Here is a 17,948-nt window from a genome sequence, read left to right on the forward strand (position 1 = left end):
ATTAATACAATTAATGTACACATTCTAGATTAGGTAAGGTTAATTAAAGTTTTATTTAAAAAGGTGATTGTTCTTTCACAGATTGTCATCTGTGCAAAAACCTCAAATAAATGGTCCACTTCATCCAAACTACATTCATTCTTTGTAGAGAACGGACATTGTTAACAATGTTTACATTTCAGGCAGCAAGAGTCTTCAAATGCATTAGGCACTAAAAGAATTAGGTGGTTAAAACATAATTATTTCATATTTAGAAAAAGACATAAACAGCATCAAGATTGGTATAATTATTTGATCTGTAAACATTGTTAATTAAATGCGGTTAACAAAATATCACACTAAGGAAATATGTTCTTCAGATTCAATAAAGACTTAAAAAGCACATAATGTACATAAAAAAATAAATTACAAAAAGTGCTACAAAATATACGAAATTGATTTGTAACTCAGCAGGCAAGAAACTTTCAAATCAGACAAATTCATTCTAATAATCACGGTAAACTGGCAGGCATCTTACTCCATATTTCTTTGGCTTGTTTTAAAATAGGCACAATTAGTGAAAGTCCCAAAGACTAAATGTAGAAACGACTGTTGAGAGTGTCTCATACTGCACTGATGGTCCAAAGGAGAAGAGTCAGAAGTCCCAGATTTCCACAAAGATAAATAACCAGAACTATGTTTTTAAAACGAAACTCCTGGAAAAAGAAAATGGAAAAATCAGGATATACAGTCATGGCCAAAAATATTGGCACCCTTGCAGTTCTGTCAGAAAATGCAACGCTTCTCTCAGAAAATTGTTGCAGTTGTAAATTTTTGGTACTTACATGTTTATTTTTTTTTGTTTGCATTGGAACAACTCAAAAAAACAGAGAAGAAAAGTCAAATCTGGTACAATTACACACAGAACCCAAAAAATGCACTGGACAAAATTATTAGCACCCTTAACTTAATAATTGGTAGCACCCCCTTTGGAAAAAATAACTGAAACCAATCACTTCCTGTAACCATGAATGAGTTTTTTATACCTCTCTACTGAAATTTTGACCACTCTTCTTTTGCAAACTGCTCCAGGTCAATCAGATTTCCCAGCTGCTGTTTTGATCTCTCCACAGGTGTTCTATGGGATTCAGATCTGGACACATTGCTGGCCATTTCAAAACTCTTCAGCGCTTTGTTTGTAACCATTTCTGAGTGCTTTTTGATGTGTGTATCGGGTTATTGTCCTGCTGGAAGACCCATGACCTCTGGTGGAGAGCTTTCTGACACTGGCCACTACATTGCGCCCCCAAATTCCTTGGTAATCATCAGATTTCATGATACCGTTCACACAGTCAAGGTATCCAGTGCCAGAAGCAGCAAAGCAACCTTAAAACATCTTTAAATCTCCACCATGTTTGACTGCTTGAAGGCCACATTTCTTTTTCTGTAAACAGTGCCATGATGTCTTTGTCTCATCTGTCCACAGTACGTTCTCCCAGAAGGATTGTCGTTTTGCCACATAAGTTTTGGCTCCAGTCTTGCTTTTTTATGCCTTTGTGTCAGCAGTGGTGTCCTCCTGGGTCTCTTTCCATAGCGTCCCTTTTCGAAGAATAGTGTGAGCTGACACTGTTGTGCAGTGTTTCTGCAGATCAGCTTGAATTTGTTTGGAAGTTAATCCGGGTTCTTTATCCTCCATTTGAACAATCCTTCGTTGTAATTTTTCATTAATTTTGCTCTTCCGTTCACATCTGGGGAGGTTAGCTACAGTGCCATGGGCTATAAACCTCCTGTTGATATTGCGCACAGTGGACACAGGAACATTAAGATCTCTGGAGATGGACATGTAGCCTTGAGATTGTCCATGTTTTTCCACAGTTTTTTCTGTCAAATCCGCAGAAAACTCTACATTTCCTTCTTTTCTCCATTCTCGGTATGACACACAACACAAAGGTTGAGCCAACTTTTCTCCATTTTAACTGGTTGCAAGTGTGATTACTATATTGCCCACACCTGTTACTTGCCACAGGTGTGTCTAAATACAAATTACAGGAGCATCACATGCTTGAAAAGCAATTATTTCTTTACAATTTTGACAAGGTGCCAATCATTTTGTCCAGTCCATATTTGAGTTCTGTGTGAAATTTGATCAAGTTTGACTTCTCTTCTCTTTTTTTGTGTTGTTACAGTGCAAACAAAAACAACAAAACGTTTGCAGCTGGAACAATTTTCTAAGAGAAGTGTTGTATTTTCTGACAGAATTGCAAGGGTGCCAATATTTTTGGCCATGACTGTATTATTAATGAAATGCACATGTTTATCATGAGAAAGAAAACACAAACTCAACTCACCACGCTATGAGTCTCACTCTCATCAGGAACAAACACGACCTCTTCTTTGTCATCAGAATTAATATGTTCAGTGTAGATTTTGACATTTTTAAAATATTTACCTGTAAAACACATACGAATAAGAACACTGAATGAAGAAATAAAGCATCCACAAATAACTTTTTTTTCCCCTAGTATAAAAACATATTGTTTTGCTCTGAAAGGTTGTGGCATTTCAAAATGATTAGCATTCAACTAAACAGTATAATAAAACCTTTTACAATTTAATGGATTCATACAGTACAAATGATTTCCTGTCGTGAAAAAAAAATACTCATACAATAAATAACTGCTCTGGTAGGAAATCAGGTCCAGGATGCACATGTTTGAGGGCGGTTTACTGACCTATAGGTAAAAACCCCCTTCGATGGACTTCTAGAACCAAATCTGCCAGCACAAACCACACCACTATGGATGCCAGGACCCCTGTGGACCATGGAGCAGGCAGGAGCAGAGCTTGCTGATGGATCCCGAGGAAGATGGTGACAACTAAATCATGAAAACACACAGCTTGGTTATGACAGTTTTTAATAACACATACTGCTACTACTTCAAGCACCCTGGACTAATATTAAACAAGACTAACCTCCATAAACGTATAAACTATAAAATACATGATACGCAATCAGCTACAATAAAAAAAGAAACTACACAATTTTATTTAAACAAAATTAAATTTTATTGAACGTACAAAGCTGCTTTTTGCTGTCAGCACTGTTGTTAATATGGATCTAAGCCACATAATTACCCATTCAAGACTATTCATAGTACTGTTTCTTACCAGCAATGACCTGAGCTACTGTTCCTGTTCCAAAATGCATCCAGTTAAAGATATATCTCCTGAAAGCAGGTTACACAGAAAAGACATTTTAAAACATGAATTATGAATTAATATTAAAAGAGAAATTGAGTTCCAGAACAAAAATGTACAGATAATTTACTGAACCCCTTGTCATCCAAGATGTTCATGTCTTTCTTTCTTCAGTCATAAAGAAATTGTTTTTTTGAGTAAAAAAATTCAGGAATGTTCTACATATAATGGACTTCTATGGTGCCCGTGAGTTTGAACTTCCAAAATGCAGTTTCGATCCAACTTCAAAGGGCTCTAAACGATCCCAGTTGAGGAATAAGGGTCTTATCGAGCAAAATGGTTATTTAAATTTTTTTTTTTGACAATTTATATACTTCTTAACCTCAAATGCTCATCTTGTCTAGGTCTGCGTGAACTCTGTGCATTCTGGTTCAAGACAGTTAAAGTATGTCAAAAAACTCCCATCTCATTTTTTCCTCCAACTTCGGTGTTTTGCCTCACCTACATCGCTGTTTTAGCTTTTTTTTTCTAAAGCACAGGTGTCAAACTCCGGTCCTGGAGGGCCGCAGCCCTGCAGAGTTTAAATGCAACCCTAATTAAACACACCTGATCCAACTAATCAAGTCCTTCAGGCTTAATTAAAAACTGCATAGTATGTGTGTTGGAGCGAGGTTGGGCTGCGGCCCTCCAGGAACTGAGTTTGACACCCCTGTCTAAAGGGTGTTTGACCCTCTTTGCACGTTCACTTTGTAAACACTGGGTCATTACTTTTGAGCACTTGAGGTTAAAAAGTATCAAGTATTTAAAAAAAAAAAAAAAACTAATCAAGGGATTAGTGCATGTTCAAATCTCATACTATCATACAACTTAAACTACTTTTGCAGTATACATCTTGTGTGTTCATTTTTTATACAGTATTATAGTCACTGACAAACTCTATAAAATATTTTGGTCTGTAATTTATTTATTTATTTATTTTAATATTTTTGAAAGAAGACTTTATGCTCACCAAGGCTGCATTTACTTGATCAAAAATACAGTAAAATAGTAATGTTATTAAATTTTATTGCAATTTAAAGTAACGGTTTTCTGTTTTTCTGTGTTTTAAAATGTAATTTACTCCAGTGATTAACAAAGCTGAATTTTTGGCAGAATTAGAAATCATTCTAATAATATGTCCTATAATATTTATATTAGGGCTCGACCGATTATTACCACCGATATTAAGCATTTTTATGGTTATCAGTATCGTCATTTTCAAAACCAATGTGCCGATAAAATAATTTAAAGGCATTTAAAGATAGCTTTTGTCAGAGTCCTTGTTATTCTTAATCTTAACATCAATTTTCATTTTTACACCAGACCTATATATGTATAAATATATATATATATATATATATTTATACATATATAGGTTCAAAATATCAGTTTACATGACCTGTAATAATCTGTGTTGCCTTTGGCCCTAAAAAACCAACCCCTAATTAATATATATATATGTTCAAAATATCATTTATCAGTCTACTTGATCTGTAATAATTGGCATCGGCCCTGAAAAACACATCTCGGTTGACCCATAATTTATATAATAAACTGATACATTTTTTTTTTTGGAAGTTCATTTAAAGTAGAAATCTTTTGTAACCTTGTAAATGTCTTTACTGTGACTTTTTTAATTTGTCCTTGCTGAAAAAAAGGCATTAATTTCTTTTTTTTTCTGACCCCCAAATTTTTGAAACAGTAGGCATTTAAAAGGTTTCTGAAATATTGCAGACCCTTATAAAAACTAATTATGAGCTCTGTATATGTACCATCATTCTCACTATTTAAAAATGACTTTATTCAACAATGTTTCATCAGCCTTGAGCGTGTCAGTTGTGTTGCTGTCTAAGCAAGGTCAGAAAGCTCTCGGATTTCATTAAAAGGATCTTAATTTGTGTGCTGAAGATAAACGTCTTGCAGGTTTGGAATAGTATGAGGGTGAGCAATGTAACACATTTGATACTTAACATACTAAAAAAATATATTAGAAAATAATATGCAGTACATAGTAAATACTGCATTGTATGCCAGTAGTTCAATCTAGACATTTCTTTTCTGGCTGTATTGTGCAATACTGTTACCAGTATTTACCTTGAGGCGTCTGGCGCAGGTCTGAAAAGTGCCATGAGAGGTTGGATGACAGCAAGTGCCATGACAACACAACCCAAATAGGGGTGTATGCCTGCCCGCTGTGGATAACAAAATACAGATTAGAATCCCCAGTAAACATGAAGCTAATGTTGTCAACAAACTTTGATTCAACAAACTCCACGAAAAAATGAATAATGGCAGGAAACAGCTTTTCAAACACTGCCAAAGTACAAGGTGGATGGGTATTATTTTGTGTGGGGGCGGGTTTGGCGTGGAACAGGGCGCCCTCTGCTGGTCATAAACAGAAAGTGACAGAAGCTCTGACAGATACTTGGCAAGAGGGATGTCACAGATGCCCCTGTTGAGTCACAAATGTGTCCCTCATGCTCAGCCTTACGGATGGATACACGTGTCAGCTTGAGGCTCAAATAAACCAACACTTGCGGACTTAATAAGACACTCGATCAACACTTTGCTTGATTAATCCCTGAAGAAAACTGGGTATGTTTTTCAGAAACGAGCCTAAAAGACGCCACGCGGTGGGTCGCTTCTAATGAACATGGGATATTCATTCGCCTGCTTTTTTAGACAGCATGTGGGTCTGACACATTGGCAGCGCTGCTGAACAGTCAGAGGTGTGTGATGAAGGGGGTGAAAATATGACACACTGTTAAAGCATGAGTATTACTCGCAGGCAGACGTGTGTATGTGTGTGTCGGTGTGCGTGTTACCTTGCTCCAGCCTCCTCGGTACATAAAAGGCAAAACAAAGCCGACCAAGGTAAGCAGAACTGTGAGGGCCATTAGCATTCGATGTAACTGTGGAAACAAAAAGCTCTGAAGGTGATTCACTTTTGAAAATTCGATGAAATCCTCAGTGTATTAAACAAGCTCCTACCTGAAACCAGACCTTCTGCCCCAAAATATTGCTTTCGGGCCAATCGGGTTTGAAGTATCGAGCCATGATGACACCAGCACTGACCGTCGACATCCAGGCGATCAGCATGAAAGCCCCTATAGATACAAACAGACAATTAATCTACAGAAACAAAATGTTATGTACAAAACTAAGGGTGTTACTATGCAATTAACAGGGTGTTTGCTAGATTAATGTTTCCTGCCAAGAGCCTAAAACAGGTTTACTGTACTATTATTATTATATGTGACCCTGAACCACAAAACCAGTCTTAAGTAGCACGGGTATATTTGTAGCAATAGCCAAAAATACGTTGTATGGGTCAAAATTGCATATTTTTCTTTTATGCCAAAAATCATTAGGATATTACATTAAAGATCATGTTCTGTGAAGATATTTTGTAAATTTCCTACCATAAATATATCAAAACTTAATTTTTGATTAGTAATATGCCTTGCTAAGAACGTCATTTGGACAACTTTACAGACGATTTTCTCAATATTAGATTTTTTTGCACCCTCAGATAGTTGTATTTCGGCCAAATATTGTCCTAACAAACCACACATCAATGGAATTTATTCAGTTGTCCATTATTCAGATGATGTATAATTCTCAGTTTCAAAAAATTGACCCTTATGACTGGTTTTGTGGTCCAGGGTCACATATATTATATTTTTATTACAATATGTTTATAATATATAAAATAATATATTTTTATATATTATAGTACATACAACTATTTTTAATTAGCTTTAATTTTTATATTTTCATTTATTTGATAGAATTTTTTGAATAAAAATATTTTTAAGCAGTGTTGTTTTAGTATTATTGTAAAAAGTATTATTGGACTTAACATTTTAGCTTTTATTTTTATATTTTTTTAGCTTTGATTTTAATTTTGTATTTTTATGTTTTAACTTAGCGTTCATTTTTTATTTCAGTTTTAGTTATTTTATTAACTTCTTTTATTTCAATTAGTTGCCAAGTCAACATTTCTAATTTTTATTTAAGTATATTTTTTTAATCTAATATTTACGCTTTTTTTTTTTTTTTTTATTTCAGCTTTATTTCAATTAACAATTCTTATAGATTCTTACAGTATAGCGATTTTAATAAACAATTCAAAATTAGTTTCGGTTTTAGTTTTAGTTAACAATAACAACTCTGGGTTTAAAAAATGTCCAACCCCAGGATAGTCTTTAATGTAAATTACCACATTCAAGGCCCAGAAAGGAAGTAAGAACATCATTAAAATAGTCCATGTGACATCAGTGGTTCAACCGTAATTTTATGAAGCTCTCGAATATCATCAAAAATATCTTAATTTGTGTTCAGAAGATGAACGAAGGTCTTATGGGTTTGGAACGACATGAGGGTGAGTAATTAATGACATAATTTTCATTTTTGAGTGAACCATCCCTTTAATTTAGCATTCAAATGTGACCTTGGATCACAACACCAGTCAAAATGGTCAATTTTGTGAAACTGAGATTTATACAGCATCTGAAAGGTTGAATAAACAGGCTTTCCACTGACACATGGTTTATTAGGACAACATTTGGCTGAGATACAACTATTTAAAAATCTGAAATCTGAGGGTGCAAAAAATGTAAACACTGAGAGAATCGCCTGTAACGTTGTCCAAATGAAGTTAGTGCATAATGCATATTACTACTCAAAAATTAAGTTTTGATATATATTTACTGTAGGAAATTTACAAAATATTTTTATGGAACATGATCTTTACTTAACATTATGATGATTTTTGACCCATACAGTGTATTTTTGGCTATTACTACACAAATATAAATGTTCCTTAAGACTGGTTTTGTGGTCCAGGGTCACATATAACTGCATATAGGGTTTGATTATTTGGCCTCACCGTGATATTTCATGAGCAGGGGTGACCGAGAACCAGTTAGATCCTCAGGAGGTCCCAATATGGCTGTCTGATAGGTCGAAATCAGAGGTTGGCGGTCATGTCGATGGGTTCGCCCTGAAGAGAGATAGAGTCTTTTGACACTACTTGCTAATGAAAATGAACAACAACAAAGAAACAAAAAAGCAACATCTCACCATTTTCAGCTCGACCATGAGCCATAAAGAGGTAGTACATCTGGTCCAGACTGAACCTGTTCAGTATCTCAGGTGGGAGGCGTACGTCTCTGCGGAAGCTACACTGAATCACTCCATCTGACAGCCTCCATGCTGTGTCTTTCAGAACGTTCTAGAAATGAATATGAGCACAAAGACTTCAAAGTAAATTATTTTAATATCATTCTTATCTGTTCTTCAACTGAACAAAAAAAGTGCAAAAGGGTACCAGTCTAATTTTAAAAAATGATAGAAAAGCAATACGGTACATCTTATTTTCCAAGTGTTCTGAAGCCGTACAATAGCTTTTTTGTGTGAGAACCAGAAGTAAATGTATTTCTTCCATTTTAATCAAAATTCCTGGTTGTCAACAATTACTTTAATTGTTTGAAAAAGAACAGCATGGACATTAATCACCTTCTTTCGTGTTTACGAAGTCATATGGATATCGAATGACATAAGGAGTTATTTTAACTTTAAACTCACTGTGTGCTGTTTGTCAGACATTTTCACTGTTCAGTTCAGTACAGTTATACCTGTGAAGTGTATTCTGGGTGATGCCGTCCAGAAACATATCCAGCCTTGATGTCAACTGTGTCTGTGTCTCTAATACACAAATAGACGTCATCGTCCCCCTGAAATTCACAGCACATTTGCTATTATTTATGGGAAAACATACCATTTGTCATTCAAAGGCATAATAATGTCACACAGCGTTATTTTAAAGGTTTATTCCCCCCCCAAAAATGTTTTTTGTCATTAATCACTCACCCCCATGTCATTTCAAAACCGCAAAAGCTTTGTTCATCTTCTTTTTTTTAATTTTTTTTTTTAATTTTAGTTTAGTTATTTTAGTACTGTAGTGTTAGTTTTTACATATTTTATTGTATTTCAGTTAACGTTTTTTTCTTCTATTCTATTGTTTTTATCAGAGATCAAATGCTTGTCATGCTACAAAAGGTCAAAGTAATATATGTTAAACAGCAAGATGTGAAATATTGAATTATTATAAGCATCTGTGTATATTACCATCCATTTGTCCAGAGATAATGCAAAGGACACATAACCCTCTGCAGGTCCACTGAGCTCAAACATCACACTACTTCCCAAAGTCCTAAAGGACAGAAAGTGACACGCGGTGTTGTTTTGTGGGTCACAGCCCTCGGGATCTCTCAGACAGGACTTTGTGCTTCCACAGCCCTCAGAAGTGAACTGAAGGAGATGAGAATATTATTTATTAGTACTATTTAGATATTCTCATGACAGTGTGTAAACTGCCACTCCAGTCATTTAAGCATGGTTTGACTCACCGAATGTGACAGTATTGAGGAAGTTGTGATTTGGGTGGTTTGGACACCAGTGGACCCACCAAAAGAAGTTTGTGATGGAGGAGCGACACCATTTTGGGACACCACAGGACCTGGAATCTTCACCCAGTATTCTTTATAGCCGCGGGCTACAGTTACCCTAAAAGCAAAGAAAACCTATATCAAGTTTCATGACTAACAAGGTGGGTAAAAACAGCATTTGAATACTTACAGAAACTGCACACTGGGAGGAGAGTCAGATGGTGCTACCCAGATCACCTGGACCTCAGTCTTATGGGCATCACTGGTATGACTCACAGCAGAGCCCTGTGAACATTGAAAATGACAAAAAAACGAAGAAAAAAAGGGTTTTGTACTTAAATTTCATATATTATTTACATATTTAATTCAGTCACTAACAAATACTATAATCTACACACTGCCATTTAAAAAGGTTGGGATCAGCAAAAATGTCTTTTCCACTCATCAAGACTGCATTTATTTATTCAAAAATACAGAAAAAAACTGTAATATTAAAATGTAATATTTAAAACAGCGGTTTTCTATTTTAATACACTTTAAAATACAATTTATTCCTGTGACGCAAAGCTAAATTTTCAGCATCATTACCCCAGTCTTCAGTGTCACATGATCCTTCAGAAATCATTTTAATATGCTGATTTGTTATCAATGTTGGAAACAGTTGTGCTTCTTAATACTTTTTTGGAACCTGTGATATTTTTGGGGGGATTCTTTGATGAATAAAAAGTTAAAAAGAACAGCATTTATTTAAAACAGAAACAAGGGATGTCAATAATTGCATACAAAATTAATAAGTTTGAGTTTGCCTAATATATGTGTGTACTCTGTGTATTTATTATGTAAATATAAATACACACAAATTAATGTATATATTTAAGAGAAATGTTATTTATGTACAAAATATTTGTATCTATATATAATATAAATTCTGTAAAAAGTATAATAAATGCATATATTTGTAAATATTTCTTAATATAATACATGTAATATATACATGAATATCATAATATATACATTAATGCGTTTGTACACACAAATATATTAGGCAAACTCAAACTTAACTTATTTTGTATGCGATTAATCATTTGACAGCCCTAGTCCAACAATATACTCTATTGTCCGAAAGTTTGGGGTCAGTAAATTTTCTTTTTTCTTTTATTTTGAAAGAAATTAATGCTTTTATTCAGAAAGGATGCGTTAAATTGATAAAAAGTGATACTAAAGACTTATATTGTCAGTCAAAGGTTTCTATTTGGAATAAATGCTGTTCTTTTTATCTTTTTATTCATCAATCCCCAAAAAAGTATCACAGGTTCCAAAACAATATTAAGCAGCACAACTGTTTCCAACACTGAAAATAAATCAGCATATTAGAATGATTTCTGAAGGATCATGTGACACTGAAAACTAGAGTAATGATGATGAAAATTCAGCTTTTCATCACAGAAATAAATTATATTTTAAAGTATATTGAGATGAATGGGTCAATATACTTTAAAATATGAATGGGAATGGGTCACTGAATCATTGGCTCAGTTGATTTGCTCAAAAATGTGGATTCATTTAGTATCGAAATGCAGATGTTCTGTTGTGGCTTTATTTGGAACTATTTTCATTCATAAAATTGTGCAAAACAGACAATATTTACAATATTAATGTTGTTTATTAAACCACTGTACAAAACTAATATCACATTTGCAATTGTGCAGATAATGTGGGAAAAACAGCAAGATGATGACAGCTCTGGATGTGTTAAAGATTCTTGTGCTCTTTTTTTAAGTCTTGTAGTAAATATTTTGTTCTCAATAAAAGGATGCTGCAATCACTAACCTCTTTATTGTCGCAGTTAAGAAGCTGAGATATGTCAGGACTGATTAACTTAAATGATCCAACTATTTCATTGAGATTCCCAGCATTTCTTGCTTCTATGAGGAATCCTTTAAAGTAATGTTTTCCCTCTGAAGACGCCATCATTGATAGTGTCACTGCAAATATGAACAGATGACACATTTTCAATATATATTTGCAGTATTTTAAAAGCCTCAGATTACTGCTACAGTATTCATACCTTTGATTTCGTCTCCAGGGCTGAATTGGGATTTGTCTACTTTGATGTTAAATGGTGGATCTTTGGTGCTGGGGTCAAAGCCATGTCCGGGTGTCATGTCCCCACAAGCCACTTCAACTTTTCCATTACTGTAGCACATGACTGTCTCTGAACATACTGAGAGCAGCAGCAATACAATCCACATATTTGTGAGAACCTGAAATGAACGGGAATTTACTGCACAACCATTGTTAAACAAAAAACATAGTAATACTATAAATATATAAAGTCAACCGGTGTCTAATCAGCCTTTTCTGAGAAACCTGCAATTTAAGATAAGGAGGGGGGCTGCAACTGTTACTGACCCCAGAACAGTACTATAAGTCTGAAGAGTTTTAACACTCAAGGACACTGATCTGATCTATATTTTTAAATTAATGCAGAAATAATAAAGCCATTCAAGCTAATGTTCTGATGGATAGACTGGTTTGTTTGGTTAATGTAAAGTGAGATATACGGGTCAAGGTCATGTTTCTGTCTCGTGCTTAAGGATGACGACATATACTGATACAGACAGATAAGAATAAAAGTGTTAATGGAAGCAAAGTGGGGAAATGCGACCTCTTCCATAAAAAAGTATCGACTGTCTACAAATACCAGCGACTTTCACCTTTACACTGATACTGTAGCAGCAGCTACTTCCTTAAGACGTCTGCGCATGTGTAAAAAATAATAAGTAGGGCAGATAGACAGACAAGCACAATAAAATGCTAACGCAAGGATAAAACAAATACATATGCTTACCTCCATTCATCTAAAATAAGTTACCATCGCATAAAAAAACGAAAACACACTGTTGTACTTCAGCTGCATTGCACGAGGCACAATATGGGCGGTTTCATGGGCGGTCTCTTTTGCGGAGTGGCGTGTGATTGGTTGAATGCCGTGCGGAAAGCAGAATCTCTCACAGACGTGTGGGTGGGGCTAGAATGAATGACAAACAATACTGACTGAATACAATCTAGTTTTACAAGCAATTCAACTTTCATTAGCATATATATATATATATATATATATATATATATATACACACACAGTAAGAGTGATAGTAAAAATAATAAACACTCCTAACGCAGTCCAGAAGCATTTGAGGACAAGAAGTATAAGTTTAAAGTAAAACTTAAAATATTTACAACGTTATAATTACAGTTATAAGTTAAAATTATTATAAAATATTCCTGACATTAAACTTGAAAGGCCTATGACGTTTATTTTATTTTCATTATTAGATTTTTTTAATCAATTATAATAACTATAAAGTCTGTAAGATTGTACATTTTACATGCTAGTCTACATTTTAATATTAAAAACATTAATAGTATAGTTATTAGTTAAAAATGTTTATTTAATTTTATAAATGAGTCCATTTATAAATGTCTAAAATGTTATAAATAAGTCCGGGCTTCGGGACAATTTTCAAGTTATAGTTCAGACACAGGCCGGGCCTCGGGTCCGTTTTAGGCTTCTCCTTATTTTGATATTTTATTTATACACAAATTATGGTGATGAAAACAAATTTCCGCGCTGGTGGTAACACCGCGAGACTTCACTTTTGCTTCCACTTTGACTTCACTCAATAGGCTGAAAATGCCACAAAGCACCAGCAAACGTAATTACAATGAATGTGTCGGGGGAAATAAGGAGATATTTGAATTATTTATTAATAAACCAGTGTTTTCAGTGTGGCAAGGATGAAGTTGCCGATCCTGACTCACCATCTCCTCTCTGGACGCGCCTTTAGAGAAATGCATCTTTACAGATTACATATTGAACGAGTTGTTTTATTTTCGTTAAATAATAATTTCAAGCTTTCTATAAATATATTTATCATGTCTGTGAGGTATGTATTTGCTGAGTTTCGGTTCATTTTTGTGAAGCGCTCCTGTTGAGGCAACAGAAAGCGCATCATGTTTGTTTTCTTTATTTAATAAAAGCACCGTTTGCAACCTTTTGTTGATATTATGAATGCACACAAATAAAAGTAGACCCTTAACAGTTGCGAATGATGTATTATGAGCAAAAATGACGGAATATTTTAAATTGTTTCCACTGAAAAAAAAAAATGCAAGTCATGGCGCTGGCGCCTCAATGTCCTGCAATGCGCCTTTAGCGTCCACTCTCCGCACAAATTTGGGTATGCCTCTAATAGCGCACATTTCTCTAAGTTTAACGTTGAAACTAACATTGTTTTATACTTGAACTCTTTTGGGCCTATAGATTTTATTTTAAGCAAGTCGCGATGATTTGAGAAGGCAAAATTGATCAAACAGTCATTACATACAAAACTGAACTATTTCAATAGATGAAACAGTAGCTGTTTTGGGAGAAGGGGGGGGAAAGACGGGCTCGGGCCGATAATTCTGATAAGCTGTCGGACAAGGGCCGGGCTAGGAAATATATATGAGGCCCGTGCAGGGCTCTAATGAACATTTATCCGAATACTTTAATTATTATTCAGTGTTTGCAATACAGAAATGTAACCTATACCGTGTATCCTGGTCGTGAAGCTTGTTCAAACAAAGCTTAACTTACATGACCAGAGCTCTCTCTGGATCAGCGGTTGCGCGAAAGCAGGTTTAAATATTCCGATGTGATGGCGATTTCAAAGGTTTTATAGGCATGGCGAAATCATCATCATATAGCAATAAGATTGCGTGTGCTTGAATCGAGATCGCGATCTTTTAATGAATAATCCATATGAGTCTATAGCCTATGTATTTTTGTATGTCATAATTTGCACCAGACCTCAAAAGTTACCCGGGCCCAGGCCCGGGCGGCCCCCCCGGTTCCGCGATCCATGATTTGCGCCCCCCTTCCGATCTCTCCGCGCCCCCCCTATTGAGAACCACTGGTCTAGAGGCGTTCCAATATGCGTACCTGCGTCACGACGCAGAACAGATTTAAACTGAGCGAGGCAGAGCAACGTTACTATTTTGTTGGAAGGCCGCAGGCGGTGTTTATTCTCGTGAACGCAAGCGTTTGCTTAATAATTTGAGCAATATCACACAAGGAAGAGCTCTATAATAGTGAATAATCACCATGGCCGACATTACCTGTGGCACTCAGCCTCAGGTAATCCAAGTCCGAGTGTTATTTTGCTTATATAAGCTAGTAATAATAATACATAATAATGAATAATTGGCTATAATATATCCAGTACCGATAACAATAGTAATAATATTAATAATACAGCCTATTACATAACACACCTGTGCTGCGTGGTCAACGCGTGGTCATGCTTTGCTTAATGTAACCAGTGAGATGTCACTCCAGAGGTGTTAGCTATATTTAGGGTCACTGAAAGGTCATGTCACCTCAGATGTATGACCTTTTTAGACTCATAAGATCTGCTCAATGGCCAACATAGGGCGACACTCCGGTGAGGAGTCTGTCGGATGTAGCTGGTAATTAAACTTTCAATAGCTAATTTCAGTTATGGTACCTCATTTTAACATTTGCTTTACAGACTAATGCATGAAATGATTAAAGTGCTATCAACTGGACAAAGATCACAATAAGAGGCTTCAGGTGTCAAGATATGTCATCATTTTTGGTTGTTTTAATGTCTTTTTAGCTGTTAAGAGTCATTTTTGGTTATATTAAAGTCTTTTTAATAAATTTTAGTAAATGTTGTAGCAGTCTCTACAATCTAGCTTTTAAAGTTTTACAAATTTGTGTGCAGTATAAAGTAATTTTTAATCATGCAATGTTTATTATATGCTGTGCATGTGTATGTGTGCAAAGTTAAAGTAATTGTACAGTATGTACAGTAGAAATGTATGTTTTGGAAGTTGTGTGACTTGTGTTACACTGCAACATCTATCTATCTATCTATCTATCTATCTATCTATCTATCTATCTATCTATCATTGTATCCCTGTGCTGTTGTGTCAAGTTAGGTGAGTAGGTCAGATTTTTTTGTAAACATTATTTAAGAAACTGTGAAACGTGCAAATCCCCCACTAGCTGATATCAATTTCAGCAGATTGTTCACATGTTGTTCGTTGTTATCATATGGCAGCCTGCGCTCTTGGAGATCCAGAGGTAACCTCTCCTGTGTTTAAAGGGCATCCCAAAAAAGCACCGCCAGCATGTTCCGTGGCAAACAGACGAGAGTGCTTCTTCTGAATGACATGGAGAGACTGGAGCGCACTCTATTTCGCCTGGAGCAAGGTAGGTCTTATTGTTACAGGTTTTTTTTGTATAATCAGTTGTGCATTGCAAATGCAATGTCTATGATTTCATCATCTATGCTTTTATTATGTTTATTTTATTCTTTTATATATTTATTGTATCATGCTGGTGTTAATGTCTAATTTATTCTACCCCTCTTATTTCACTTACTTTATTACTCTCTGCAACTCAACACTTTGGACCCCTGGAGGAGCTTTGGATAGATTTACGTGATACTCGTGGTGCATGAGCACAAATATCACATTCAAAATTATGTCCACTATATATAGCGGAGGAATGTGCTGGTGTTCTATGCCATTTTCTGTGGTGCTTATAGGTTTTGCAGAGCAGATATTGTAAATATAGTTTACCATATTATGCAAAGGTCAGATTGTTGCTATATATAGAATAGGATACCAGCATACTGCTTACCTAAAGCACTTTTAAGCCATGGGTTCCCTCTGGAATTTGTAAAAATAGCTTAAATATGTTAGATTTCTGGGTAAAATAAGTTCTCTGTCTACTTTAAGAGATTTTTGTGTAATGTTATACAACATACACGGCCATTTAAAAGTTTGGGATCAGTAAGATTTTTTATGTTTTTAATGGAGTCTCTTATGCTCATCGAGGCTGTATTTATTTGATCAAAAATACAGAAAAAAACAGTAATATTGTGAAATATTATTGCAATTTCTAATATTGATTTCCTTTTTTAATATACTTTAAAATATTTTTTTCTGTGATGCAGTGCAGAATTTTCATCAGCCATTACTCCAGTCTTTAGTCTCTTATTATCCTTCAGAAATCATTCAAATATGCTGATTTATAATCAGTGTTGAAACTGTTGTGCTGCTTAATGGTTTTTTTTTTTTTTTTTTTTGGAAAACGTTTAAAAAAAATGACTGGCTCCAAACTTTTAAATAGTAGTGTATATTGTAAGACAAAATTCATGTTTTGAATAAAAACTGTTCTTTTAAATGTTTTATTTATCAAAGAAGCCTGAAAAAAGTATCACAAGTTCCAAAAATAAATAAATAAAATAAATGTAAAAATAAATAAATGTGATGCTGATGACTGGAGTAATGATGCTAAAGTAGAAATCTGTTATTTTAAATTTTCACAAAATTACATTTTTTTTTTTTTTCTGTATTTTTGATAAAATAAAAGCCTTGATGAGCATGAGAAACTTCTTATTGATCCCAAACTTTTGAATGGCAGTGTACAGTAAATGTTCTACAATTTCCACCTTTTAGCACTGTCTTTTTGCATTATGTCTCTAAATATGCTTTAAAATCCCGTGCATTAGATAGTGTTTTTAAAAATTGCATCCCAAAACCAAATATGCATTAACAACATCATAGTTTTTATAACCAGTGTCTTTAAAGGAGAAATAAAAAAAGTATTTCATTAATAGATAATAACATATATATTAATAGATAATTGCATAGATAATTTATGAGTAAAATAAAAAATTCAAGATGTTTTTGTTTTGAATAATTTGTTCTAAAACATAAATTTCACAGTACCTGAAAAGTATATAGTTAAGCCGTTTATTTAAAAAAAAAAGTTGCTACAGCATAAGTTACTGAACACAATATCTTGATTAATAAATGCACTATTTAATTGAAAGTTCCAGACTTAAGGTTATTGGATGTGCAACGCCCCCTACTGTTTTCTCATGTAACTCACATTTAAATTCACTTAGGCTTTGAGCTTCAGTTTCGGCCGGGCCCGACCCTCCAGGGTAAGAGTGTGCATGTCCACACCAACTACCCAGCACCAGGCAAGAAGTTCGTCAGCTCCAGCTTCCGTCAGCTGGAGTGGGTGAACCCAACTGGCAGAGAGGATGATTCAGACAAATATTGTAAACTGGACCTGGAGATAGCAGGCTCTTATCAGTATTACTTTGGGTGTGGGTGAGTGAATTGTATTGTTGTTTATGCTTCTTAGAATTTAGGCAGTTTCCATTTGCCTTCCAAGAAAAAGTAGGTGTTTCCCTA

General features: G+C 34.8%; 2 protein-coding genes across 4 annotated transcripts in view; one reads left to right on the top strand and one right to left on the bottom strand.

Annotated features, from left to right (window-relative positions):
• Positions 1-158: 158 nt before the first annotated feature.
• Positions 159-12,652, bottom strand: frrs1b (ferric-chelate reductase 1b). The gene is made up of 16 exons (XM_051097820.1): positions 12,520-12,652; positions 11,737-11,932; positions 11,499-11,653; positions 9,859-9,953; positions 9,630-9,786; positions 9,349-9,531; positions 8,856-8,954; positions 8,302-8,452; positions 8,108-8,221; positions 6,208-6,323; positions 6,042-6,128; positions 5,311-5,408; positions 3,148-3,206; positions 2,712-2,855; positions 2,328-2,428; positions 159-695 (listed from the first exon to the last, which is right to left on the bottom strand). The coding sequence occupies exons 1-16, from the start codon at positions 12,523-12,525 to the stop codon at positions 603-605; spliced, it is 1,854 nt and encodes a 617-aa protein (XP_050953777.1). The 5' UTR covers positions 12,526-12,652; the 3' UTR covers positions 159-602.
• A 2,463-nt stretch (positions 12,653-15,115) lies between these two features.
• LOC127155957 (glycogen debranching enzyme-like) overlaps positions 15,116-17,948 on the top strand; it is a 34,563-nt gene continuing 31,730 nt past the window's right edge. The window contains exons 1-3 of one of the 3 annotated variants that reach the window (XM_051098585.1): positions 15,116-15,179; positions 15,797-15,948; positions 17,654-17,864. In XM_051098585.1, coding sequence (XP_050954542.1) covers positions 15,867-15,948; positions 17,654-17,864 — 293 coding nt within the window. In that variant the 5' untranslated portion in view covers positions 15,116-15,179; positions 15,797-15,866. Of the gene's footprint in view, positions 15,949-17,653; positions 17,865-17,948 lie in introns of all 3 variants that reach the window. The other 2 variants (XM_051098583.1, XM_051098582.1) reach the window with 2 other exon arrangements.

The sequence above is a fragment of the Labeo rohita genome, chromosome 24 (assembly GCF_022985175.1).
Source record: "Labeo rohita strain BAU-BD-2019 chromosome 24, IGBB_LRoh.1.0, whole genome shotgun sequence".
Taxonomy (NCBI): domain Eukaryota; kingdom Metazoa; phylum Chordata; class Actinopteri; order Cypriniformes; family Cyprinidae; genus Labeo; species Labeo rohita.

Excerpts from the sequence above, each read along its gene's own strand:
- frrs1b (XM_051097820.1), bottom strand. Across the intron at positions 6,324-8,107 it reads CCTGCTCATGAAATATCACG|GGGCTTTCATGCTGATCGCC; the intron begins GTGAGGCCAAAT and ends TTGTATCTATAG. Across the intron at positions 2,856-3,147 it reads AGTAGCTCAGGTCATTGCTG|TTGTCACCATCTTCCTCGGG; the intron begins GTAAGAAACAGT and ends TTCATGATTTAG.